This window comes from Chenopodium album, chromosome 14 (assembly GCF_948465745.1).
Source record: "Chenopodium album chromosome 14, dcCheAlbu1.1, whole genome shotgun sequence".
NCBI classification, from domain to species: Eukaryota; Viridiplantae; Streptophyta; class Magnoliopsida; order Caryophyllales; family Amaranthaceae; genus Chenopodium; species Chenopodium album.
The window spans coordinates 9,840,915-9,868,483 of NC_137847.1; the positions used below are offsets into that span (position 1 = coordinate 9,840,915).

The following is a 27,569-nucleotide window of genomic DNA, read 5'->3' on the forward strand; positions in this document are numbered from 1 at the left end:
AGAGTATATCCCCCAATATATATATATATATATATATATATATATATATATATATATATATATATATATATATATATATATATATGTATATATATATATTGATTACTTATACAACAAAATATATATTGATTGTTACATTAATTTTGCAGATTTGATAAGGGTGGAAAGACTTCTTCGGAATTGGTGACTGACATAAGTAGTTATATCTCACAAAAAAATGAGAGTGACTTTTTAAACAAATCTGAAAGAAAAAGAGTTGATGAGATTCGTTACACACAAGAGGCAAGTGCTTACTACTACTATTTTATTTTACAATTACGATGCAGAAATCATATTGTTTAAAATTACAGTTATCAAATTTATATGACTAAATTTTATTAGTATAAATATTATTTTATAAATATTTATTTATATACTTATATTTGTAGGTGTGTGTTTGTGTCACATTAGCTACAATTGACTCCATTGAAACTGAAAATGGATGGTTCTACCTTGCCTGTAAGAAAGATTTTAAGAAGGTTAAAGAGATAAATGTTGAAGGGCAAACAAAGTTTTTGTGTAAAAAGTGCAATACTTATGTTGAACCTGTTCCAAGATTCAAAGTCCATATTAGGGTAGTTGATGATTCTGGAAGTGCTTCATTTGTTGTTTTTGATCGTGAATTGGTGCATCTTCTAGGTAAATCTGCTTTATACCTACGAGAAAAACAAACAAAGGTATGGTAAATATTTTAATTTTTTTAGTAAATTGAATTAAATTTATGATTAATAATGCCAATTCTGATATCATGAATTTGGGATGATGCAGGATGGAGATAATATGGATTTGATTCCTAAAGATTTGAATGAACTCTTAGAAAGGAAATGTTGGTTTAAGATAAAAGTTTCTGAATATAATATTTGACAAGATTGTCCCTTATTCACAGTTATGAAGATGTTTGATGATAAAAACGTAATAAAATCATTTGAGGAGTCAGACAATGCTTATAAGGTTGTTACTTAGTTTCGACTTAAGGTTTATGATGATTAATAATTAATATTCGTTTAATTATTATTATTATTATTATTATTATTATTATTATTATTATTATTATTATTTTTCACATTATTTAGCTTTATGATTAAGATTTCTTGGTAGTTCATGATACACATTTTTTTTTCTTTGTTTGAAGTTTAACGAGCATGAGGATATTGATGTCACTTCAAAAGTTGCACATATTGGCAATGACTGCAATAAGGTTGGCCAGGTATAAATATTATTAGGTTTTTTTTTACTCCATAGTCATCTTAAATATAAATATAATTTTATATTGTTATCAATTTTTTTATTATCACTAATACATACATTAAAATTACAGATTTCTAGCACCATATGCAACGAGCACTCGGATGACAATTGTTCAAATAATGGTGCCACGCCGAATCAAAAAAGGTGTTTTAAAGATGTTAATGACATGAATGCAGATGACCAATTTACATCAACTGAGTTTTCTACAACCAAATATCAGCGAAAGATTAAGGTTGAGCACGAAAAGGATGAAGATGATACTTGAGTCTTTGTTGTATGCTCAAGTTGTTACTCTGAGATTAATAAATGAGTTTTTCTAATTTTATTTTTAGAATAATATAATGTGAGCTATTTTGCTAGACACCTTCAATAATTATGATATTGTTAAGATATATGATATCATCAATAATTATGTTAAAGATATTAATAAGAGAATATATCTTTAGGTTATAGAGTAACCTCTTTGATGCACAAAAATTCTCGCTCCGTCCATTTCTATTTGTCCTACTCACTTATATTTTATATAATAATAATTAACTTACATATATAACTAAGTACCGCTTTAATTACGTATAAAAAATAATTATGAAAACATGATATTTAAATACTACACATTGAAACGCCACTTATAACAAATATCACACATTTGTAATTTTTGATTTGTACATAATAAGCCATAACAAACAGTGAAAGTTGAATGATAAAGAATTAAGGTACTCTGTAATATAACTCTAAGCACTAGCCACATCACCAACAAAATTATGTCAAACCTTTTCAATTATTAAAGATTTTCAATTACTAAAGATGAATCAAAGACACGATGATCTAAAATGTACCCATAAATTCAAAGAATGATTATCTAACATATGCCCATAAATCTCCCGTATTTTTTTTTAAAGTGACCCATAATCCCTTTTTTTTTTTTGGAAAGAAGTGACCCATAATCTTGATTAAAACAATTGAGTGATTCATTATTATTATTTAACTAATATAAAAAAGTATATTTATAGTAAATGTATCAAGTATCAACCATATCATTATTAAAATAGAAATAATGTTAAAAAGCAATATAAAATCTTACATATTCTAATATAATTTTTATACTCCACAATACTATCTTTTTTTTTAAGCAACTCCACAATACTATCTAGATATAGTTTTATTTGTATTCTATATATATTCACTTTCTGCCATCAAAATAAAAATATATTCACTTACTATGAAATATTAATTTTCTTAATAAAATCACACAAAAAGGTTGTCTGATTGATAATCTAAATATACAATAGTTACATATATATTTCTCAAAATTTTTTTATATATATGTATAGTTAGATGATATCATTTTAACTCAAATCAAAGATATGGATCAATGCGATAAAAAAAATGCAAGGTTAAATAGATATCGAATTTTGAAGGAAAAGAAACAACGACTATCATATCATCCACAAAGGTCAGATAATCAACTAAGAAGACCACTCAGTGACATATCAAATTGTAAGTTTTTGCTTCTATGACTTCAAATTAGTGACAAATTTTTCATTTTTGTTGTAATTTACCTGCCCTTTAAAATGGCTTATAGTACAAGCACTATGACATTGCGTAAATAAACTTAAAAAATCTCAATTTTATAGTTTCAAATGATTATGAACGATCATTTGTCGGTCAATGTCAATTGGGTGCTCCGAGTGAACTAGCGTCTTCCTCTAATAACACCAGAATAAGCAACGTAGATTCTAGCCTATGGTTTGGTAGAAATGAAAGTTTACATCGTTCACTTAAAGCCGGAAAACACATTATACAAAACGGAAGAATTATACAAGCATCAGAAGGTATTATCATTTATTTATTTATTTACAAATATTCTTGTCATTTACTTAATTTATTAATTTTTAATCACTATCTAATATAGAATCTGAGCTTTTATATGATGAGCTTAGTGATGATGGTTCGGATATTGACACATAAGGTATGAACAAACCAATACTCTGTAATTTATATTGTGATATAATTCATTTTATTATTATTAGTTAATATATAATTATAACTTTTTTATTGTATTATTTATATTCAAATATGATGCTTTTCGGTTTATTTTCTGAAATTTTAGGTGGCAATATATCTGTTGATACTGCATTTGAAGGTACTTAAATAATAATTGTTAAAAGTTATATAAAAAAAAATTTAATTCTTTGTGATGATAATAACGTGCTATTTGAAAAAACATATGCAGGCTATTGGGACATTGGAGACCCAAATTATCCTTGTGAATATTGTGGGGCAATAATGTGGTTTGAAGAAAGAGCTATAAAAAAACAAACTACAAACCCCAAATTTTCTCAATGTTGCATGAAAGGGAAGGTTCAACTTCCTAAGCTTCAAGCTCCACCTGAAATGCTTCAAAAGTTGTATAGAAATGGAGATGCTAAGAGCAAAAACTTCCTTGAGAATATAAGGCCATATAATATGATGTATGCTTTTACCTCCATGGGTGGGAAGATTGATTCATCAGTGAATAGAGGGCGTGGTCCATTTACCTTTAGGTTGCATGGACAAAATTACCACAGAATAGGGAGTTTATTACCCATGGCCGGAGCATCTCCAAAGTTCTCACAACTATATATATATGATACTGAAAACGAAGTCTCCAACAGAATGCATGCTTTTAGGTATGTTAATATGTTTACTTCAAATTATCATGAGTATATGACATTCATGAGTTTTTTTTTTTTTTTTTACTAACTAATTAATTTTTATGGTCTATACTCTATACAGTTGATTTATTGCAATGCTTGACTATTTGAATAAAATATAAAATGTACATATATTAAACTAATTTCAGTAGTTGACATTTCTGAATATGATAAAGCACAAATAATCATGATGAAAACTTAGCAATGTATTTAACAAATCATACATGAAATCTGATTAGCTCTAATATATATATTTTGGTTTATGTGCAGTTCAAAAAAAGCAAAAAATTCTTTAGATGGTGCAATTGTTGAGGATCTATGAAAAATGATTGATGAGCATAATCCTCTAGCAAAGGCATTTAGAGTGGCTAGGGACCGATTTGCATCCAATAGTGATCATGAGGGAGTTAAGCTTAAACTCATTGGGAGAAGAGAGTCTGATGGAAGGACTTATAACTTGCCAACTGCTTCCGAGGTAGCTGCTCTTATTGTTGGAGATCTAGGAAGTTCATCGAATGAAGAAAGGGATATCATATTAGAGACACGAAGCGGTCAATTACAACGTATTAATGAGTTGCACCCTTCTTATCTAGCTTTGCAATATCCCTTACTATTCCCATATGGGGAGGATGGTTACAGACTTGGTATACAATTAAGAAACATATCTGGTAATCAAAAAAGAAATAAATTGTCCAAGAGAGAATTTTTTGCTTATAGAATTCATGAGAGACATGATGAGGCTACTACTCTTTTGTGGTCTCGAAAATTGTTTCAACAATTTTTGGTTGATGGTCTTACAATGATAGAATCTGAGAGGTTGTGCTATATCCGAACCCATCAAAAAAAATTGAGGGCAGATAATTACAAAAGTTTGAGAGATGTTGTATTAGGAGGAAGCACTAATGCATCATTAATCGGAAAACGTGTAGGTATACCTTCATCTTATACATGTAGTGATAGATATATGGTCCAAAATTATCATGATGCTATGGCTATTTGTAGATTGTATGGATATCCTGATTTGTTCATCACTTTCACTTGCAACCCAAAATGGCTAGAAATTATGAGATATGTACAACAGCGAGGACTCAAACCTGAAGATCGACCTGACATACTTTGTAGATTTTTCAAAATCAAACTCGATCAGTTGACAGGAGATCTAAAGGATGGAAAAATATTCGGAGGAGTACAAGCTTGTAAGTTCTAATTACATTTGAATTTTGTACATACATTAACTAAATCAATTTCTAATGATTTTTATGATCCATAATTTCTCTTCATAGACTTCTATATTGTTATTAAGCTCAGATAAAGCTCTTTAATAATATATTATTATCCGTCCATCCGTGCAGTGATCTACACAATTGAATTTCAAAAGGGTGGTCTACCTCATGCTCATATTTTATTGTTTTTGAAACAAGAAGACAAGCTTCCAACCGGGGATGATATTGACAAGATCATTTGTGCAGAAATACCTGATCAAGAAACAAACCCTCAATTGTATAGCTTGGTTAGAGACTCCATGTTTCATGGCCCGTGTGGTTTACTTAATGTGAACTCACCGTGTATGAAAGATGGAAAGTGTTCAAAACATTTTCCTAAGAAATTCAATGAAAGAACAACAGTTGACGAAGATGGATATCCTATCTACAGAAGGAGGGATAATGGTAGGACAGTAGAAAAGAATGGAGTTCTTTTGGACAATAGATATGTTGTTCCATATAATCCTCATCTACTCATAAAATATGGAGCTCACATCAACGTTGAGTGGTGCAATCAATCTAGATCAATAAAATACCTATTCAAATATATCAATAAGGGTCATGATAGAGTAACTGCATCATTACGTCAAACAAGGGACGGTGATGAAACTAATCATAATGTTGATGAGATAAAGTCATATTATGATTGCAGGTAAATTTCTCTTTTGCCATCTATATTTTTTTTCGGTGCATATCTCTTTTGCCATATTATTGAAAGAACTTTATATGAATGTTTTACTTATTTAATCCATTACATAAATTAAGATAATAAAGTGAGATATTTGTGTTTATATAAGTAAACAACATTGGATACCCTCAAAAAAAAAAAAAAAAAAAAAAAAGTAAACAACTTTTGAAATTCATTGGACATTACCCTCATTTTCATGAGTTTATACAAACGTAACATGTAAAAGTTTCTAATGCCTTTTATAAATTGGATGAATATATATGTAAAATCTGTCATTTATAGGGTTCATGAATATTTTGCTTTATTTTGATGATGTAAACAAATCTAATACATAAACTTTACTATATTAAAAGATGTTAAAATATTATCGAATACAATATTTACTTTATTACTCCGTACAGTATAAACAAAGATCACTAAATCAAATTTGACAACCATTAATTAGAATTGATACTTTATTATGCATCACTTTTTAAAGTAAGCTCTTTTAAAAATAATACTAAGTATTATTAGTTGCTTCTATATTGATTATACATATCATGCATTATTGTTAAAAGGATTATATCATGCATTACAATACCTTGAAATTGATATTATCCTTTATATCATGCATTACTACTAAAAGCAAGAATAGAATAACACAAAAAAATTATATAGCAATTTTTAGATGATTGTAAATTGCAGTTGGTAAAGCATGTGACTTGAAGATCATTAATATGCATGGTGGGTAAATAATTATCTTTATCAAAGCCCTTCTAACTACGTGTCTAAACCTGAAAATTATTTTACAATTTTAACTAAAGTTAATGAAAGAAAGAATTAATGTTAGACTTTGTTTGTATGACATTTGAATTCCTAGACAATCATCATTAAGTTGTGTAATTTGAGAAAATAATTGTAGGTACATATCTCCATGTGAAGCCGTGTGGAGAATTTTTGGATATAATGTTCATCAGGGGCGAAGTCAGGATTTTCAAGTCATGGGGGCCGGACTTGTTAAACAAGGGATTGATGGAAAAAAATTAAAATGTACTAATATTTTATTGTTACAAAAAACATTAGTTGAATCGTACTCTACGATTTTTCATGGTAGCAAAATCATCAATCAAAGATTCAACACTAAAATCTACAACAATCTCTTTTTCTATGTATACAACCAAAACATCTCTAAGAAAATCATCCTCCATTTTACTCCTTAGTTGAGTTTTGAAGATATTCATTGCAGAAAAGGCACGCTCACAAGTTGTTGTAGAGACCAGAAGAGTTAGCATAAGACGAATCAATCGATCAACAAGAGGATACGTAGACGTGGAACCCTCTTCTTGTTGATTATTAACTTTTTTGTAAAAAAAATCTAGTGTTTTTGATTTCATGATTTAACCTATATCAATACAAAACAACAACTATCAAATTAAGTAGCATATAACCCTAAATTTGATCTAATGGTCCATTCAATAAATTAAAAATTAGCCAAAATTATTTAATAAATAAACATATTAACCAAGTAAACAACTAATCACAATCATGTAAATAACAATAAGAAATTTATTAATTAAATGATATTACATAATTTAGAAAAAAAATTAATGAAGAAGAATTTTTAAAAATACGCTTAAGTCTTTGGGCTTTATCATCAAAATCAAAGCCCAAATTGAATAAGAAGCTTTATCTAAAAATCTAAAAAACATGTGAGTGAGGGGAATCGAACCTAGGCTGTGTGGGAAGGAGTATTATCACCTAACCAATATGACAGGCTTCATTTGTTGTATCATATGTGTCTTCAATACCATATATAATAATATCTAGGGGGCCAAGAGTAAATAATTAAGGGCCGCAAATTTGGGCCGGGGAGGCCGGGCCTCCACCAGGCCCCTCCCCCCCCCGTACCTTCGCCCTTGATGTTCATTACAGGACTCCTTCGGTCGAAAGGTTGAGCTTTCATCTTCCTAATGAGCAGAGTATTGTATTTGAAGACGATGATACAATTGAGGACATTATTAACAAACCTGGGATTGATCAATCAATGTTCTTAAATTGGATGGAATGCAATAAAAAGAACCCTGGTGCAAGACAATTAACTTATGCTCAGTTTCCAACTAAGTTTGTGTGGCACAAAAAAGGAAAACGAGAATGGAGGGAAAGGAAAAAAAGATTTTCTACTATTGGAAGAATTTATTATGTTCCTCCAGGTACCGGAGAAATGTACTATTTGAGTATTTTGTTGAATATAATTAAGGGTCCGACATGTTATGAAGATATCAGAACTATCAATGGTGTAGTGTACTCTTCATTCAAAGAAGCTTGCTATGCCCTTGGATTACTTGATGATGATAAAGAATATATTGAAGGTATAACGGAAGCGAGTTTTTGGGGATCAGCGTCTTATTTAAGGAGTCTTTTTGTGACTTTATTATTGTCAAGCAGTATGTCTAGACCCGAATTCGTGTGGGAGCGTGTATAGAAATTCCTTGCAGACGATATTCTTCATAGGCAAAAAATGATTTTCCAAATTCCTGGTACGACATCACTTTAATGTTTAATTATAGTGACATATATATATGATAGTTGTCAATTATTATTATAATTATTTTTAGCATTTTTATTCATGTAAACATATATTGCATTTTATTAGTAGGTTATTACACATAGAACATAATATCACTATAAAAATATTCAATTAACATTGATTCGTGTAAGCATATATAGTCAACAACTAATTTAATTTTAAAAGTATAATAATATAAAAGATCCTTCACATTATCATTGAAAATAATTAAGTAACCAAGGAAATAATCTTATGCGATTATGTTAAGAGCAATCTTGAACTAATCAAAATCATTAAATTAGTAGCAAATATCATCAATTAACTATTTTATGTTATGTAACTTTTTAATTTTGATGATGATATATTAGGAAGCATACATATATATATATATATATATATATATATATATATATATATATATATATATATATATATATATATATATGTATATGTATATTGATTATAATTATATGCTGTCAAACTAAATAATTATAGAAAATTAACCTTTAACCAAATTGAAAATAACTCTCTCTTAACTTATAATTTTTATTTGTATGATGATAAGACTTGCAATTAAGTGAAGAACAATTGAAGAACTACACTTTAGCAGAGGTTGAGAAATTGCTTCAATGCAATGGACGAAGTCTTACAAATTTTCCTCCAATGCCGTTGCTGGATCAAATTTTAGTCTCTGATGGGCTTAATAAGCTCATTCAAGAAGAACTTCGTTATGATAGAGCAGAAATGGAGATAGAGCACAAAAGACTACTTTCATGTCTTACAGATGAACAAAAAGGGGTCTATGAAGAAATAATGGGTGCTCTTGCAAGAGATAAAGGAGGTGTTTTCTTCCTTTATGGGTATGGTGGCACAGGAAAAACATTTATGTGGAAAACTCTTTCGGCTGCTGTTCGAAGCCAAGGTGAAATTGTACTTAATGTTGCATCAAGCGGAATTGCATCCTTGCTTCTTCCGGGAGGCAGAACTGCTCATTCTAGATTTGCAATTCCTATCAATGTACATGAAAATACAACTTGTGAGATTAAACAAAGAGTCCCTTTAGCTGAACTCTTAATTAAGACAAAGCTCATAATTTGGGATGAAGCACCTATGATTCACAAGTTTTGTTTTGAAGCTTTGGATAGAAGTTTGAGAGATATTCTTAGATTTTCTAATCCATACAGTATGGAGCAACCATTCGGTGGGAAGGTTGTTGTTTTTGGTGGAGATTTTCGACAAATTTTACCGGTTATTCCAAAAGGAATTCGACAAGATATTGTTTTTTCGGCTATAAATTCATCATATATATGGGATTATTGTCGAGTCTTATCTTTGACACGTAATATGAGATTGCAAGTTGGAAGTTCAGAGAATTCGAATGAAATTAGGGAGTTTTCAGAATGGATATTGAGAATTGGTGATGGTAGAGAAGGTGAACCTAATGATGGGGAAGCAACCATAGAGATTCCTGATGAAGTTTTGATTAAAGATGAAGCAAGTTGCCCTGTTACATCTATTGTTGAGAATGTGTATACTTCTATTTTGCATAATTTGGATGACCCAAAATACTTTCAAGAGAGAGCTATTCTTGCTCCAACACATGAGTGTGTAGAGGTGATCAATGAACATTTGTTGAATATGATACCGGGGGAAGAAAAGGTATATTTAAGTTCAGATAGTATTTGCAAAGCAGATATGCAGAATAATCAAGAGTTATATTCAATAGATTTTCTCAATAGTATCAAATGTTCCGGGCTTCCAAATCATTCGTTAAGATTAAAGGTAGGTGTCCCAGTTATGTTACTTAGAAACATAGACCAACCTTCTGATGGGCGTTAGAACGGTCGCACATTCCACACTCAATCAAACACCTTACAAACCAAGCATAATGACAAGTAAGAGTTCGGTCCACAAGGAACGGGATATGGTTGCCAAAGATCTTAACACTTAAGCTAATTCGAAGTCAATGGTGAATTGGGGTTCGTCAAGAAGACAAACAAACTATGGTTCTAAATCAATGGATTGAGGACACTAGGGAATGGGATCTACTCAACCAAGGCAAATAGACAAACGGGGAGTGAAATTGATAAGATATAGCAAGGACTATATGTAAGATCAACCTCATGCAATTAGGAAACAACTCACACTACTAAACTTAGATTCCTCATTAGTTTAGCAATAGAAGATACATAATCAAATTGCAATAAGTAATGCCATGCTTCATTCACATTTCCATGTCAAACTAAGCATATCATGCTATCAAGCTCCTAAATCAAGGGTAGCTAATCCTATCATTGAAGAACTAACAAGCAATCTCATATAATCAATTTAATTGCAATACAAGCATCAATGCTTCTCCCACATTTGCATAATTAACCCAAAAGGTTGAGCTTCACCCAACCCCTAGCAAGTAGACTACTCACAACTCATATTTATCAACATGCAAACAAGTATTAGGGTTCTAACTTCTTCAATAATTGGGGAAAAATGATTAACAATTGAAATAACTATCATCCAATAACAAATTATCAAGAACTAAGAAGATTTAAATATCATGCAACAACAAATAAAATCAGAAATTAAATGGAGAAAAGTAGAAGGAAGTTACTAATTGAGGCTTGAAATAGTCGAATACAAAGTGCCAATCTTGAGAAACAAACTTGAAACCAACTATTACAATGATTGAATTGATGAAAATTAAGCTAAATTAATTAAAAGGAATGTTTCAAACTAAGAGGAGTCTCTAAAAACTAGGTTATATCTGTCTGTGATACAAATGAATAAAGGAGGAAGTATTTATACTCCCCGTAACACATAGGGAAATCCGTCAAAGAAAACGGATTTCCCAGCGAGGAGCGCCCACTCCACAGCCAAGAGCGCCCGCTCCTCAAGGCTGCACGCCCGCTCCTCACAGGGTGTGCAATTCTTGAAGCTTTGGCAGAAAGTTGGCAGAAAGATCGGAGCGCCCGCTCCTGAGGGGTGCACGCCCGCTCCTGCTGGAGCGCCTTCTCCATTCTTTAATTCTCTTGCCTTAAACACAAACCATGCACCGAAAGCTTGCCAAATTGAGTCCATAGACCTGCAAACATGGACAAACACAAACCAAGAGGGGGAAAGCCGAGACAAAACATTTTCATTCAAAATTGGGTTAGTTTAAGGGGAAAAGATCGCAAAACCGGGTTTAAATTAACACAGTAAGTGGTCAAATAAACCACTTATCACCTTCTGGTTTATGTAATGGCACAAGATTAGTGATTACCCAATTAGGTAATCACGTTATTGAGGCTAAAATTTTATCGGGTAACAACATTGGTCACAAAGTATTTATTCCTCGCATGTTGTTAACTCCATCGGACACAAAGTTACCTTTCAAACTTCAACGAAGACAATATCCATTGGTTGTTTGTTTTGCCATGACAATAAATAAAAGTCAAGGACAATCTCTTTCACATATGGGTGTATATCTTCCAAGGCCAGTTTTTACTCATGGTCAACTATATGTTGCAATATCAAGGATTACAAAAAAAAGTGGGCTGAAAATTTTAATATGTGGTAAGGAAGGTAAGACATATAATACTACTCAAAATGTAGTATATAAAGAAGTGTTTCAAAATGTGACATGAGGTAAATTTTTTTTTTTAATTAATATTCTTTGGTAAAATTGCTTGAAAGTTCTTTTCGTTCACTTAACTTTGGATATTAAAACACATGATACAGAATAGAAGAATTGTACAAGTAGCAAAAGGAACAATGCTATAGCCTATGGGTGCCAATACTTCTACAGGTATTACTTTCATTTCATTAATTATACTTCCAATAACATCACATGTATAATTTGCCTTTATATTTTCTGTTTTGGTTTTGTTTTGCAGACACGTAACAAAAGGAGGCCTACTAGATTGAATGATAGATAGAATGACAGAGAAAGTGATGAGTAGATTGAATAAATGAATGATGAATAATGTAGGGTTATTGGCTTCATTTTCATCTCAACATGTTTTTTTGGAGGGAATTATCACTCATTTCCTTACTATGTTGATTAGATGCTGTTGTTTAATTTTTTCTATGTTAAGTGCTATTATACCCTCTTTAGGGACCTACCCCTCTTACTGCTGATCAATAGTAATAAAAAAAAAAATTACAATAATGCATGTATTCCACAATAGACAATACTATATAATATGTGTATTATACGATAAGTAACAATTAAAAGTCTTATTCAATGGTAAAAAAAATTTAAGAAATGGTTAGATTTAGGTCCGTGCAAATTATTATTCACTTATAAAACATTATTGTCTAAATTATTTTGTCCTTATAAATAAAATATATGTACACACCGCGACCTTATATATGGATCTAAAAGTTTAATTAACTACAGAAATGTTGGATAGTATTTTAAGAGAAAAAATCAATATAAAAGAACAATCTTGAGACGATATCTTTAGACTCATTAGTTTATATATGTATTAATGTATATAATTATAAAAAAAAAACATTTACTAAATTAACTTCCAATTCTCCGTAAAAAAAAATATTAACAATACCGATTATAAAAAGGTCGTCTTATATTATGACCATTATTAATCATAATAATAATAATTCAATTTTATCCGTGCATGGCACGGGTCTTACACTAGTTAAAAATATTTAACAGTGTACTAACTCAACAAAGTCAAAATTCAACACACAAACATAGGAAGTAATAAACAAATTATTATAAGTCGTAAACTTACCAAAAGATACAAACATATCTAGACTTGCAACAACTTGTCAAAGTAGCTAACTTCTCCTCCAAGATTATGTTAAGTATCAACTTTAAAATGTTAAAATAATCTAAAGTAGTAAAATATACTTGTAGTTTTATTTGTTACATGATCTTGAAGAATATAAATTCAACCCAAATTCTACAAAGAATTCTATCTACAACAAACTGTTTATTTTCATCAGAAAATGGTTCCTTTAATACTAATCCTCATCACCCCTATAATATTTTTGGTTCTGTATTCTCTAACTAAAGTTTTATATTCACTTTGGTGGAAGCCAAAATGGCTGGAAAAGAAACTAAAGCAACAAGGCATAAAAGGCACCCCTTACACTTTCCTGACTGGAGACATGAAAGAATGGGTGAAGCAAGTAGAGGATGCTTGGTCCAAACCAGCCAACCTTAACCATCAGATCGCAGCTCGTGTCGATCCTTTCACTCATAGTCTTTCCCAGAAGTATGGTATGTATGTGACTTTGTGTGAGTTGCGTCTATCCAACTTGTTAATCTTTCTAAGAATGACAGTATAATATGTAGTAGGTTTGCTAGAGAATATAGTTGTTACAACTATCCTACGAATTTTAGGATCTTACAATTCTACGATCCAAAGAAATTTGATGGGTTCGAATCCTTGTTTAAGTCTATGTTTGTGTCATTACTTATATAATTCTTTGTTTTAATATCATTACTTGCAAAGTAAAGAGTCGACCTTTCAGAGACCAGGTATAATCTAGCATTTCATCCATAATTTTGTGATAATCAACTTCTTTGACTCTTTCTGATTTTATTACACTACCACTTGCAGATTATATATGTAAGAAAGAGACATAAGCAAAGATAAAATGTACATACAGCTCAAAAATAATACACCTGCCCATTTTTGTTGTAAGTTAAATAGAACTAAGATAGAAATTGAGGCAAACAGTTGAAATTTGCTGTTAGTGTGTTAGATAATCAGTTCAGTATAAGATTGAGATAGAACATGTTTTATGAAAACAGGGAAGGTATCCATGTGCTGGGCAGGCTCAACGCCGAGGCTGATTATCAAGGACGCAGAAATGATTAAACAAGTGTTAAGTAACAAGGAAGGTCATTTCGAAAAGCCATACATAGACCCCCAACTCTTAGTCCTTACTAGGGGTCTTACCACTTTGGAAGGTGAAAAGTGGACAAAACACAGAAGGATCATCAACCCTGCTTTCCACATAGAGAGGCTAAAGGTCTGTTCGTAATTCTGTTCTTCCTACTTTTTGCTTCAGAAGTCTGATTCTGTCATATATTGGTTTACTTTAGAACATGGTGCCTGATATGGCTGCTGCTTGTGGTGAGCTCATCGAGAAATGGAAGAACTTGGCTGGTGCTGAGGGAAGTTGTGAAGTAGACATCTGGCCTGAGTTTCAGAATCTGACAGCAGATGTAATTTCGAGGACAGCTTTTGGGAGCAACTATGCAGAAGGGAGACATATTTTTGAGCTTCAGAAGGAGCTTTTGAATCTTGTGATCGAAGCAATGCAGACGTTGTACATTCCTGGTCTCAGGTATATCCTTTTAGTGCTTCTGTAAGTTAGTGTAAGGGGAGAACAGTTCATGATAAAACAGGATTAAATTTCCTGCAGATATATTCCTACTAAAAAGAATCGGAGGAGAAAAGAATTGAGCAAGATGATCACATCAATGCTCACAGATGTGATCAGGAAAAAGGAGAGTGCTGTCAAAGCAGGAGAATCAAAGGCGGATGACTTGCTAGGCTTGCTTCTGCAGTCTAATCAACAAAGCAATGAAGCAGAAAATGCTACAATTCTGAAACATGGCGGGTTGACCACAGAGGAAGTGATTGAAGAGTGCAAGCAATTCTACTTAGCTGGCCAAGAAACAACTGCAAGCTTACTTAATTGGGCTATGATAGTATTAGCTATGCATCCAGATTGGCAAGAGAAAGCGAGAAAAGAAGTCATAGGAGTTTGTGGGAAAAACTCAATTGATTTTGAAGCAACTACTTACCTCAGGACAGTAAGTTTGTCTTATCAAATTGTATTTCAGTTCTAAGAGTTATGTGAATTGCAAAATATAACAAATGCCACCACTTAAAGAAATATTGCTCTAAACTTTATGATCTGTAAGATATAAAAGTGGTTTAAGAATATTTTCATCTCTGGTTTTTAGGTTAATATGATACTTCTGGAGGTTCTAAGGCTATACTCACCTGTGATTGCTCAATACCAACACACTTACAAAGAAACCAAACTTGGAGATTTCTTCATCCCAGCAGGAGTGGATGTCACACTTCCGACACTACTTATCCATCATGACCCTGATATCTGGGGAGACGATGTGGATGAGTTCAACCCAGAGAGATTTTCTGAGGGAGCTTCCAAAGCATCCAAAGATCAACCCGCGTTCTTCCCCTTTGGATTTGGTCCAAGGACTTGTGTTGGTCAAACTTTTGCTCTTGTTGAAGCTAAGGTGGCTTTATCTATGATTCTGCAGAACTTCTCCTTTCAGCTCTCCCCATCCTACAGGCATGCTCCCCACACTGTTATGATGCTTCAACCGCAGCATGGAGCTCATATAATAATGCATCCTTACCATGCTCATTAGTTCAAAAACTTTAAATATTAAACAAGCTGCAACTTTGTTATAAATCTCCTACCATGTGTATACTAGTGCTTTGGTGTTGTCATAATCTTACTTTTATATCTAAAGAACTAGAGTGTACCCGTGCTGTACAGAATAATACAAGTCTTTTTTTTCAAATGTGGGAAGTTGATTTTGATAATATTAAAAAAAAAAAAAAAAAAACAAAAACAAAAAAAAAACAAAAAACAAAAAACAAAAAAATAATATAGTATGAATTATTAGATTATAGTAGGTGTAGTTAAGTGAGAAATTAGGGGGACATATATTAATTTTTATTTAAATTTTTCTTTCTTATATATTAAAATGAAAAAAAAAATAAAAAAATAAAAAAATCTATTACATTCAAGGATTTACAAAGACCAGTGCAACCAACAAAGGAAGAAGTGAAAGAAATGCAGCATTATGAATGAAACAAGCCACAAATGTCTACACCCATGGTTATTTTTGTGAAGACTCGATGAGTGATAAGACTCATTCTTTGTTCTCATTAACTTTGCTATAATCACATCAACGATATTTGTTTCAAAAAAAAAAATCACATCAACGATATCACAGTAATGTAGTACAACGTAACAACGAGTTAACTGCATTGACACATTGCTATATAGTCAAGGAACAGAACCAATTTACAAGTCTAGCATAAGAGTCTTAATTGGGAAATCAAAATTTATAGCAAGAAACTTCACAAAAAAAAAAAGTGAAAATATTCATTCAATCATTATCTTTTTTTGCTAATAATGTCAAAATTTTACATCATTTCAAGCACAGATGACTTTAAATGATGTTTGGTACACTTTCCAGGGAAAAAAAAAAAAAAAAAAAAAAAAAAAAAAGAGAGTAAAAGGAACCTCTCCCTCTTTCATTGACAGGTTCTAAAAAAGGCTTCTTTTTTTTTTTTTTTTTTTTTTTTTTTTAGTAACTATCATTGAAGGAATTATAAGGTATGGAAAGCAGACTTCTATAGAGCGCTCACGTTTAGACTGTATATTCTCTTTTCTGTAGACTATCAGATCTAAGTACTCTGTATCTTAAAGCTTAACCATTAGCAACCCAAGTCAGCAAATTTTTCCAAAATAGAGTCCACACCAGGAGTTAGAATAGCACGCTTATTGAGCTCCCCAACAACACAGCAATGCTTCTCCGCAGAATTAATAGCCACAACATCCTGGGCAAATGTACAATCTGAACCAAGGCTTGCCTGCAGCAAAAGTTTAACCATAAAAATGGGATCTCAATGCAGTGAAAACTATTGGGAAATTAAAGGGGGATAGGGAATTCCCTAGAGCAAAGAAATAGAACAATCACAATTCAGCAAATGTAGGCAAATAGGCAATCTTTACATTCCAAGATATTTTAATTTACATATAGAACAGTCCAATCCAAATAGACAGAGTTGTGAGAGTTGCTAGTGGGCAATATAATGAATAGTTTTAAGAAGGCTAAATGAAATAACTTGCTCTTTTGTCCTTGTAGGTCAACTGTTGAGTTTTCAGTTGAGGGTATATCTAAAACAATTGGCCGTATAACATAACATCAGGTAAATCAACTATGGTAGAAGCCATAGAAGCCTTGTGCATTGAGTGGTTGTCATAGCAATCATATGTTATACATGATGTAAAGAGTAAAGGCAACAAAGGGGATGTTAAAGTTGTACAATTCAATTGAAGTCAAAGGCATAACGCAACCAATTCAGCCACTTAAAATATACCATCTCATTTTTTGTCTTTCTAGCCAGTTTAAGGTTAGACTCATATTACAGCCATTTAAAATTTGTGCTTACATCATAAAGGGTATCTCCAAGCTTAAGCTTCACAGCACCACTTTTGTAAATCAGCATTTTTCCCATGATACCTGCTTGTAAATCTTTTAATCCAGCAGCCTTCTCTATGGGGTTTGAGCCACTTGGTGGTTTGGAGCTGCTGGTTGAATCTTGGCCTGCAGCTGAAGTTTGTTTTGTCATCGGGATAGTCGTTGGTAGCTGAAAAAACATCATCCTAGGCTCAGAATTTTCCTCCTGCCATGAACAAGTTCAGATACATTATGCAATATGGAACTCTATTGTCATAAATTCACATCACATGGAGCTATTTATAATACTCACCATAAGGCCAAGCTCCATCGCTGGGTTGGACATATTTTCATCAAAAGTAGACAATTGCCCAAATTCTTCTTCATTAAGGATATCTGAAAGCAAAAAAAAATTGAAAATTTTTAAAATTAAAATTAAAAAGCTAATTTCATCTGTTATGCATCTATATTTGACTTAAAACAAATTACATTGAGCCACAAATTGATGGTACTCAAAATCACTTACAAAAATATGTAACATGCCTTGACATACCTGGATTTCCAGAATAAGGCCTTCGAAGAGGAAGAGTTACAGGATAATAGCTGTAATAATTCTGTGAAAGCATGTAAAGAATCAATTACGCTTCAATGAGTTCAACTCAAAGGAAAAAGGCAGAACAAATTAAATAAATTAAATGAGTAGGGTAATGACCAATTTGACCCATTAATGAAAAAACCTACCCATGGTTCTTTGTATTCTTTGTTCTCTCTCAGGTTGGAAAACTGAGCTTTATCTGGGTTACAAAAAATTTCTTAAGTTCATAGTAGTTTAAGCAGTGAAATCATCAAAGTTATTGCTCACCAAAACACTATACCTTGATTCCAAGAATTATTTCCATTGGAGGCACAGAATTGATTACTGGGGATTGATGATCCGTACCCAAATGCAACTCGTTGAACAGGTTCTGCTGCATACCATAAAACCAAGAGGAAACTTCAGGTGTTATCAAAAAGAAAAAAAGAAGATTCCTTAAAGATTTGAAAATATTGATTAAGAACCATGTCACTTCACATTTATCCCCATCATCTCAAAAAGGCAAGAATTTTCTCTCCAAATAGGCAAATAGCAAACAAATATGCATGCAGCCATGCAGGGATCATCAATAAGGGGAAGTAATGTAGATTAACATCAAGCATGAAGATAGGTTTTGACGACAACATGCATAAGCTGGCAGCCAATAAGCAGATAGCTTGATTACATTAGGCTAACTTGTCTATGGTCACCGTTAACCATTATGATTCAATCCCTAGTGGTATTTCTCTCCTATTAATTGGTGATGACTGATGAGGAGTATCAGGTTGGTAGGGTTGGGCTTAACTCAAGTCACTATCAAAGAATATGGTCCCTTAGAAAATTTACCCAATCATTAATGAAGCCTTGGAAGATTAGGGGTCCACTCCTAGTCCTTACCTACCAAAAGAGGGGAGAGAAAGCTCATGAGGATATTTTAAAAAGAAAAAAAATTGAGTCAAATCAATGTAAACAACATATTAATGCTAACTTCACTAAACAAAATTTGTCAGCTTTCAGGATTCATCAATTTCACTATTGATCATAATGTTCATGTGCTTGACGCTCATATCTTAGATGCAGCAAGGAGTAAAGACTCAGAAAAAAGAACTCACATTTTTTAATAATCTTAGGCTTCGCTGTTAAGGCATCCTATGAAGGAAAAGCAATAGATTAGAACAGGAAAATTTTGCTTACATATAATAATGATTGAAGATGGGAAAATAGATTTTCAATGAATATAAGGAAAACCTGAAAACGTCGCACTAACTCCTTTGCCTCAGCAGTTTCAGCATCATCAATCACTTCACTGCAAACAAAAGACATTAATTGGCTATATATACACTGCAGAGTTAATTCCCCGAAAACCACACTACTAAAGCAATAACACCATACATTTTTGCAACAGCAGCTTTTGTTGCTTTGCGTACTGGAGCTTTTGGTTGAAATCTCACCTACAATGAGAAAGACACATATTATAGAAAAGCCTAGGAACAATAAATGTGTTTGTGATGAAAGAATGAGATGTAAACCTTTCGTGGTGCTGGTTTTTGGTCAAACGATCCTGGATTCATCACAGTTCGATAGTGAACTACTACAAAAATAAATCCATGAGTTAGTCACAATGGGGTTAGCGACGAATTCCCTGTATAACAGATACAATGAAACTTAACAAATTCAAAACCAAGATTTTCCTACAAAATCAGAAGCTCATTCATAATGAATGATGTCCACCATTGACATTGTTATCCATGACTCTTAATGTACAATGAAATTTAACCTAGTATGTAATACGTATCGAAAGAATTGACCCTTCATCACTCACTTCATCCTAGTTGTATGGACCCCATGACAAAAAGGGAAGAAACTAGGCCAAATAAGGCACTATACAAGTTAGAACATACACCTGGTTACATGTACTACACTAGTACGATATGAAGGTAGTTACTAGTATGTAAGATTTTTGTAGTATTTTTTATAGGGTAATGCTATATATAGTCCTAAAGGCTCTATATATATAAACATTAAATACACTTTTCGAAATTGTATAAAATTATGAATTCATAACAAAAACACGCGTAAATCAGTGTAATTATTGTTTATATTTTTATGATTTCTTAACTTTTTACGATTTTCAAGTGTAAATTTAATGCTTATATGTAGCTCTAAGGGCTATGTATATCATTTTCTTTTTTATATTAAAAGAAAAATGGCAGTATCAAGACTCAAACAACTCAATTTTTATCCTCCAATCAAACCTGAATTTGATTGTTTTTCTCATATGTTATTTTACGATATCAGAGGGTTGGCTCTATTGAAACTGATTATATTCTGATAACCTCATTAACGTAAAAACTAAAAGTGAATAAAATTCCACTACTTGAAGAGGTTAATAAGCATTGAATCAAATTAAGGAAATGAACATATGAATATAGAATATAGAATATAGAATATAGAATATAGATGCACATGCCTTCTAATAAATAAAGGATATAGTCGGGGCTACAATCACATTATCAGAGAAGAAGACTACCTCCACATTTATACAATTGAAATGATCAAACGGAGTTCAGAACATACTAACTAAATCTAATCTAATCTATTGCTTGGCTACAAAGTTAAGGGAAAACTAAGAAAAACGCCAAGAAAGTTTAAAGAAATGAAATGTTTTTATTGGTTGATTTGATGATGCCTTATGCGTTGTGGACCTTTGCTATGTATAATCAAATTCTCCAAGAACTTCGCCTTCGTTTCCTATGCCCCTAATCATTCCATGGTTTCTGTCTCCTTGGCTTTAATGCTTCTTTTTATATAAAACTATCTTTAATGGTGAGACTTGAGGGAGTTTTTTAGAAGAGATAGAGTATTTTTTGCAAAGGGTATCAATAAGTTGGTATCTAAACTTAGCAACTCCAAAAGAAAGTTGTTAAATTTGCATACTCAACTTTGAGACTCATTTGACAAAAAGTGTGGGCCCTTTATCAATATCATAATATATTTTGTTATTTTTTTAAGGTTTTTTTTTTTTTTTTTTTTTTTTTTGAAAAACTTATAATATGGATTTGGTAGGTCATAAATTGAAAGTGACATTAGTATACTTTAGATTTTCTCATCATTGGAAAATTAGACTTCATATGAGTTGCTAAATTGAGAAGTGAGTTAGGTATCACCATTGAAGGTAAAAAAAAATAAATAAAATAATTAATTTTGTATTTCAAGACTCGAAATTGAGTCTCACCAATGGGGATAGTCTAAGTCTAACTGGAGTACTGGACTAATATAGTTGGCCACGTTCTTCAAGGAAGTATGGGCCTCAATATTAGGCCATCCTCTATGCCTACCGGACCTTTACACTTAATAGATTTTTCATTTTGTAGCACTGACTAGTCCATCGCTTATAGATCAAACTATCTCATATTAAGTCAAGTTTTGGTCTAATCTTCCTTAAAATTGTCAAGGTCAACGAGCACAAAAGAAAGAGTAGGGGTGCAAAAGGTGAGCATAGAAAGGAATTCCAAAAATCAACAAACATTTTAATTTGGGTGTAACAACATTAGTAAAGGTGTCTTTCAACATGTTACATTTAACTTGAAACAAAAGGAATATAGACTATTTATCAACTTATAGAGGATGATGCATTTAACATATATGTAAAGATTTAGTTATATACACTCGGATGTACCGTACACCCATAAGTGTTTTGTTTTCATTTTGATGATTGTTTATTATTTAATCATCAAATGAAGAGCAAAAACTAATCTTGAGTTAATTAAATGTATGATACACCTGGTATATGTAACAAATTCTAATATATGTGAGGTTTTAGCAACCTATTTGAATTTTGAATACTTGATATAGAAGTAATGATCTTATTTATGGAGAATTTTTTGAGTAAATCAACTGTAAAATTGGTTGATGGTTGGAAACCTCATCTTAAGGAGGAAAATGAAGGCCCAAAATTTGCAAATGATACGACAACAAAGAGTCTCCTACACAAAGTAAATGCAATGTTTTTGTTCAAAATTTTAAGGCTCCGCTCTTCATCAGAAATTCATAGCACCCACAAAAATACTTGATCTTACAAGCATACATGCAAAAGCTTAAATGACAACAATCTGGAGATTGGCACAAGAAAGAAACCCCTTTTTCAATCATCATATTGCATATCCTCACATTTTTGTCTGTTTACCTCCTGAACTCCGGGGGCCTGCATATCTTCACAGTTTCATCAGAATGCAGTAAACCATGAAGTTTGAGGTAAGAAAATAAAAAGTGAGGAATTGCAGCGAGCTACGGAGTACAGAAAACTGGATCTAAAGGTGGGGAGCCACATCTGCTACAACAAAAGTTACAATATAACATGTACAGAATAATAAAGGTTTTAATTTCTGATTGCTTGTGTTGTTTGCACAGTTGCAATCAGTTGCGCCATGACAGTGGCATACTGAACTGCTGTATGTTCAGCGGTATACTGGTCTGCTAAGCCATACTCTCCAAAGTTGGGTTCGATATGAATAAAATGACCTGGTAACAACCTCTTTGACAATGTATCTTTCCAAATATCCACAAAGTCCTGAAGGATTTGCCTGGATTTTTCAATAGAAGAAATTGGAAGATACTCAACCTGTAAAAACAGAGAAACAAATGAAGATAGTCAAACAATATGGCAGAGAACAAAAGATCAACATACCTAAAAACCCCAAGTATCACTACATATTCTTCATCAATCAATAAACAAACAAATCATTGATAAACTGGCTTATTTCAAGATTTCAAGACATATAAAGTGTGGGGTACCTTGAAACCACACTGCAAGTATCATTTCGGATTTGATTTCTGTATCTATTTATTCAGAAAGTACAAGGAAAAAAATGAGTGGGTGGGACTTGGAAGTGGAGCAAAACCGCGAAACTTATAAGAAAACTATACAGGTAATTTAGCTAATAAAAAGGGACAACTCAAAAAAACAAACATAGCCATAAAAGAATGCACAACCCTGGAGGGCGGGGGAATAAGTAAATATAATGAAGGACAGCTACACATTCAACAACCAAGAGCTTAATTTTGAGAAATGAAGAAAATTTCTAAGTATTAAATAAGTTGATTACTTCTGACATTTCCAGGATGATGTGGTAGGATTAAGCTCAAATTGTTCAGAGAAATGGCACACATGACAGGATTCTGAATAACAAAGTGCCTGTAGAAAATACTCAACTGTTTCTGCTTACCCTATTTTTCTTTTTTAGATTCAAGAGAAGAAAATTCAAACAAGATTTTTTCACTGTAGAGAAGCAATATTCATATTCTGTGCGTTGTTCAATTGAAGAAATTTTGTATCTAATAATAAATACGAAGTATAAAAAATAGCATGACACCTCATCACAAGTTAAGAAATACTCCCTCCGTCCCTTATCTACATGCCTATTTCCTATTTTTCACGGGAATTAAGGAACTTAGAGATTCCTTAAAACCCATGATTGGGAAGTACAAATGTGCATGTGGGGTTAGAGAGAGATAGAGAGAAAGAAAAGGTAATTGGAAATTATTGAAAAGATAGAGAGAAAGTGTTGGAAAATGATGCCAATAGTAAAAAAAAATTAATAAATAAAAGAAAATTGATGACAACTCATCAAAAAGTGGAAATATTGTCAAAAAGTACATTCTTTAAATAAAAATAGGCATGTAGTCTTGAAACCCTCAAAAAGGAAAGTAGGCATGCTGATTAGGGACGGAGGGAGTATCAGTTTCTGAAAAAAAATAGTTTACTGCACATGACAAAATGGTTATGTTGGTGTTGTGTATCTGAAGCATTAAGTATCATCTCAGCAGTGATCAAGCAAAGGGGGTATAGTACAGTAAAGCAAAAAATTGTTACTTATCCCACTTACACATTTAGGAAACATACGTAATATTCATCTTGTTTTCCCTCTTTCCGACCTCCTTTGGTAGACGAAAGTCACATGATTTCATTTAACAGTGAAGAAACATCGTTCAATCTGTGGTTATGTCCTTACCAATTATCCAGCTTTACATATTGACTTATTGCACTTTGAGTCTTTGAACCAAAAGTATGATGCCAGTTGCCAGGCACAATCAAAATGATGAACTTATGCCACTTTCCTAGTAAAACTATAAGGTTGTTCCAATTAGCTCATTTTACAAACTTGATTAAGGTCATTTTGCATCTAGAAACCAGTCAAATACAAATGGGAAGACACCCATCTTTGTAAGTGTCTCTTCTTTGGTCCCCACAACTACATTTTAAATTATTTCCACTCTTCAAGGTTCATACTCCAACATCATTTTCAGTATTCTCACATTCTTTACATTTGAATAAGTTATTAAACACACTATCACCTTCTCAACGTAGTAAAATTTAATTCTCCAACAAGCCCCACTGCCATAATATTTCAAGCATCCTATACAATTCTCCTAAAACTCCACAAGGAAACTTGTGTGAAAAAAAACGGAGGAGAATTTAGTTTACTTGGCTAATAAACAATATCTCACGCACTGACTCTTAGACAATAACAGCTTATCTACAAATGAACAGGAAGCAAGTCATCATAATTCATTTCATAGTCTTAGCATACTGATAATGATTTATCCTAAACAAATCAGATATATTGATTGATTTTTCATGGAAATAAATACCTCCATGACTATTCCTCGCATAGTTTCAGAATGACTAGGAGCAACCTTTCCTACTCTCACTTGGAAGTCCCCAAGCTGGTACTGGATTCCCTGCACACACACAGTAAAAGAGCAAGTTCAGAAGCAGTCAAGACCATGAGAAAGAAGAAAAAAGCCAGACAGTTATGTAACACATCAAGCAAATAGATGCATTCTATATGTAACAAACTCCAGTCGACAACATGAGTAAATTTGCATTAGCCTAGACAACATATACATTTCAAAAGAAACAGACAGCACAATTATCACTGAAGCGATATTTATTAAATTAGATAATTTCTTAAGTTACCATATTTCAGGTAATAAGGTCATATAAATCCTGTAGGTAAGTACAAAACCTGCAAACTTTAATACAATGTACATCAATCTTATAAATTTGTAACAAATATCAAGGGAGAAATCTATTAACTAAACTAAATCAGAACATGCTTACATCATTTTTGACACATGTCAAACTATCATTAAACAATTCCCCGCCAAAACAATATATGATGTCATTTTTATTTTTTTTTTATTTTGGTTTTTGTTACTCCATATTTTATTACTTAGCGTATTTTTTAAAAGTACATTGTATAGTTATTTTGGAAAAAACATGCATCATTGATGCAATATAATGTATAATACTTTTAAATATTTTCAACACAACTAATCAATAATAATTTTTTTCTCAAATTAATTTTAATAATTTGGCCTTATTATTTCAATTTTCTTATACACATTGCATTTGTATATTTCATATGAATTGACTCATTTTTTAATATTATATCACAAATTAATTATGGAAAAAAATTGTCACTACCGTGCATCACTAATCTAGTAAAAAAAAACAAAAGGCAATACATAGCAATTTCCACCGCATAGGAAATCACATTGTATCTCCATAGCATTAATTCTAGTACTCTCCTTAGAATTTACATTTCCACATTTCCACCTAGCCAATGACAAGAATAGTCTTGGTAGAAAACAATAAGGTCAACTGCACATTAGTCCATCAGTCACAATTTTCATATTTCTTTCAAACAAATTACCAGCACCAATAAGAACAGAATTATGAAGCAAACCTCAAAATTCAAGGACACCCTTGACTTGTATGATTGCAACTTATCCATAATTGTTTGTATACTTAAATCTGCTTCAAGAACAATCCGCTGGCCACGAATTATAAAGTAATATTTGTTGGGTTGATCTGGAATTGAGAAACCAAGATAATCACGGGGATATTCGGCTGCCATCGCCTGATCTGATGGGAAATCAACATGTATTAGATTAAAAAAAATGATAAATCTACTTTATGAAAAAATAATACTGATTAAAATAAAAAGGGATAACAAATAGACCTCGAGTGATGGGCTTGTAGAAGGTGAGCACAGATTTCCACCTCCCTTCTTTGACACCATTCAAGTTCTCAACACACTGGGAGATTTCATTCATTATTTGAGTGTTCACTGTATTCCCTGCATTGGGGTGCCAATGAAGCACCCTAAAATCGCAGATTTCAGACCAACCCAACTTAAAGAGAAAAGGAATGAATTGAAATGTATATGAACACATACCATTTCACAGCCATAGTAAAATGCAAATAGATGGAAGTAAATGCAATCACGAGTGCTTTTCCTTCGAGCACCACAGTTTCACTAAGCAAGCTTCTTGCTCTTGCCTACCCAATACTGAAGTCTGAACTCTGAAACATCAATTCATACCATCCATAAATTTAACAAAAAGATAAGGGGTGCAATTGAATCCTATAGCAACATTAATCCATAGTTCCATACCACAAAATTGAAACTTGAAACCTCTTTGAATTCGGCATAAGAAACCCCTTAAATTTCAAACAAAAAAAAAAAAAAATACGCTCAGTACATTTAGAAATAGAGGGTTCACGGCTAGGATGCACAAGTACGAACACAGAGACGATAAGTCGATAACACCACAAAAAATCAACAAAAAATAAGGAGATACTGGCAAAGTGTCAAGTGAAAGTACAATATCAAAGAACACACAGAAAATATGGGGTAATTTCATTAGTATTCAATCAATCACTTTACATTGACATCTAATCAAGATAAAAAATTAAATAGTTTATGACAAAAATCGTCCTTAGAAGAAAAGGTTCAATGTCATACTTCCATCCTACTATTGAAGGGTTATAAACTAAAGCCTGAAACACAAACAACCAAATTTGACTCAATTATCAAATTAGGCTCCAAAAATCACATAAAATTCTTCTAGCTTATGAATATTAACAACATCGCTCATTATAATCTATCATAACTTCAGTAACTATTGCCAAAAGTTCAATAATCTACCTTAGAAAAACCCTGAATTGACACTACTGACAGTTAAATTAACGATAAACCCTAGATTGTGAAAGTGATATTCAACGATTAATTAAAACAAAGAAGGAAAATAACATCTTACCTCAAAGCTATTTCAATGGAGGAAATAGTTCAGAAGCGCCTTCAATGAAGATTGGAGAATTTGGAATACGCTTTAACGGAGGAGAGATTGAGAGAGGTGAGAATACATTTGAGTAAGTTTTTCTTTTTTCGAGGGAAGAATAATACTAGGTTAGATTTCGTGTCATGAACGGTTTTTTCACTCTTTGTTACGGAGTATCAATTTAAAACTATACTTGTGGATATG

The 27,569-nt window shown here is 32.1% G+C and overlaps 3 protein-coding genes and 1 pseudogene across 4 annotated transcripts; 2 read left to right on the top strand and 2 right to left on the bottom strand.

Annotated features, from left to right (window-relative positions):
• The first annotated feature begins 4,305 nt into the window (after nucleotides 1-4,305).
• Nucleotides 4,306-12,098, top strand: LOC145577750 (uncharacterized; annotated as a pseudogene).
• A 1,319-nt stretch (nucleotides 12,099-13,417) lies between these two features.
• On the top strand, nucleotides 13,418-15,957 carry LOC145578861 (cytochrome P450 CYP72A616-like). The gene is made up of 5 exons (XM_081636157.1): nucleotides 13,418-13,699; nucleotides 14,237-14,457; nucleotides 14,531-14,775; nucleotides 14,854-15,247; nucleotides 15,401-15,957. The coding sequence occupies exons 1-5, from the start codon at nucleotides 13,426-13,428 to the stop codon at nucleotides 15,833-15,835; spliced, it is 1,569 nt and encodes a 522-aa protein (XP_081492283.1). The 5' UTR covers nucleotides 13,418-13,425; the 3' UTR covers nucleotides 15,836-15,957.
• An 830-nt stretch (nucleotides 15,958-16,787) lies between these two features.
• LOC145578862 (uncharacterized) lies at nucleotides 16,788-19,828 on the bottom strand. The gene is made up of 10 exons (XM_081636159.1): nucleotides 19,766-19,828; nucleotides 19,629-19,687; nucleotides 19,485-19,542; nucleotides 19,349-19,385; nucleotides 18,538-18,630; nucleotides 18,404-18,456; nucleotides 18,216-18,276; nucleotides 17,976-18,058; nucleotides 17,655-17,888; nucleotides 16,788-17,072 (listed from the first exon to the last, which is right to left on the bottom strand). Exons 1-10 carry the CDS (start codon nucleotides 19,805-19,807, stop codon nucleotides 16,917-16,919), a joined length of 876 nt encoding a protein of 291 aa, XP_081492285.1. The 5' UTR covers nucleotides 19,808-19,828; the 3' UTR covers nucleotides 16,788-16,916.
• Nucleotides 19,829-22,272: 2,444 nt separating this feature from the next.
• LOC145578863 (mediator of RNA polymerase II transcription subunit 20a-like) lies at nucleotides 22,273-27,468 on the bottom strand. 2 transcript variants are annotated; one of them, XM_081636160.1, is made up of 7 exons: nucleotides 27,345-27,468; nucleotides 26,699-26,745; nucleotides 26,480-26,607; nucleotides 26,264-26,406; nucleotides 25,988-26,166; nucleotides 24,888-24,977; nucleotides 22,273-22,857 (listed from the first exon to the last, which is right to left on the bottom strand). In XM_081636160.1, exons 3-7 carry the CDS (start codon nucleotides 26,491-26,493, stop codon nucleotides 22,615-22,617), a joined length of 669 nt encoding a protein of 222 aa, XP_081492286.1. In that variant the 5' UTR covers nucleotides 26,494-26,607; nucleotides 26,699-26,745; nucleotides 27,345-27,468; the 3' UTR covers nucleotides 22,273-22,614. The 2 variants fall into 2 exon arrangements, with proteins under 2 accessions (XP_081492286.1, XP_081492287.1); XM_081636161.1 differs by lacking the exon at nucleotides 26,699-26,745 and having other exon boundaries at nucleotides 27,345-27,463.
• Nucleotides 27,469-27,569: the final 101 nt, after the last annotated feature.

Bases quoted from the DNA above. Each gene is read 5' to 3' on its own strand.
- LOC145578861 (XM_081636157.1), top strand. From the start codon at position 13,426: ATGGTTCCTTTAATACTAATCCTCATCACCCCTATAATATTTTTGGTT. The intron at 13,700-14,236 runs GTATGTATGTGA...TTATGAAAACAG, and splicing joins TAGTCTTTCCCAGAAGTATG to GGAAGGTATCCATGTGCTGG. The intron at 14,776-14,853 runs GTATATCCTTTT...AATTTCCTGCAG, and splicing joins TTGTACATTCCTGGTCTCAG to ATATATTCCTACTAAAAAGA.
- LOC145578862 (XM_081636159.1), bottom strand. From the start codon at position 19,807: ATGAATCCAGGATCGTTTGACCAAAAACCAGCACCACGAAAG. The intron at 19,688-19,765 runs GTTTACATCTCA...TTCTCATTGTAG, and splicing joins AAAAACCAGCACCACGAAAG to GTGAGATTTCAACCAAAAGC. The intron at 19,543-19,628 runs GTATGGTGTTAT...TTTTGTTTGCAG, and splicing joins AAAGCTGCTGTTGCAAAAAT to TGAAGTGATTGATGATGCTG.
- LOC145578863 (XM_081636160.1), bottom strand. The intron at 26,167-26,263 runs GTCTATTTGTTA...ATTTCCCATCAG, and splicing joins CTACAAGCCCATCACTCGAG to ATCAGGCGATGGCAGCCGAA. The intron at 22,858-24,887 runs GTATTTATTTCC...CTGTTTTTACAG, and splicing joins TGCGAGGAATAGTCATGGAG to GTTGAGTATCTTCCAATTTC.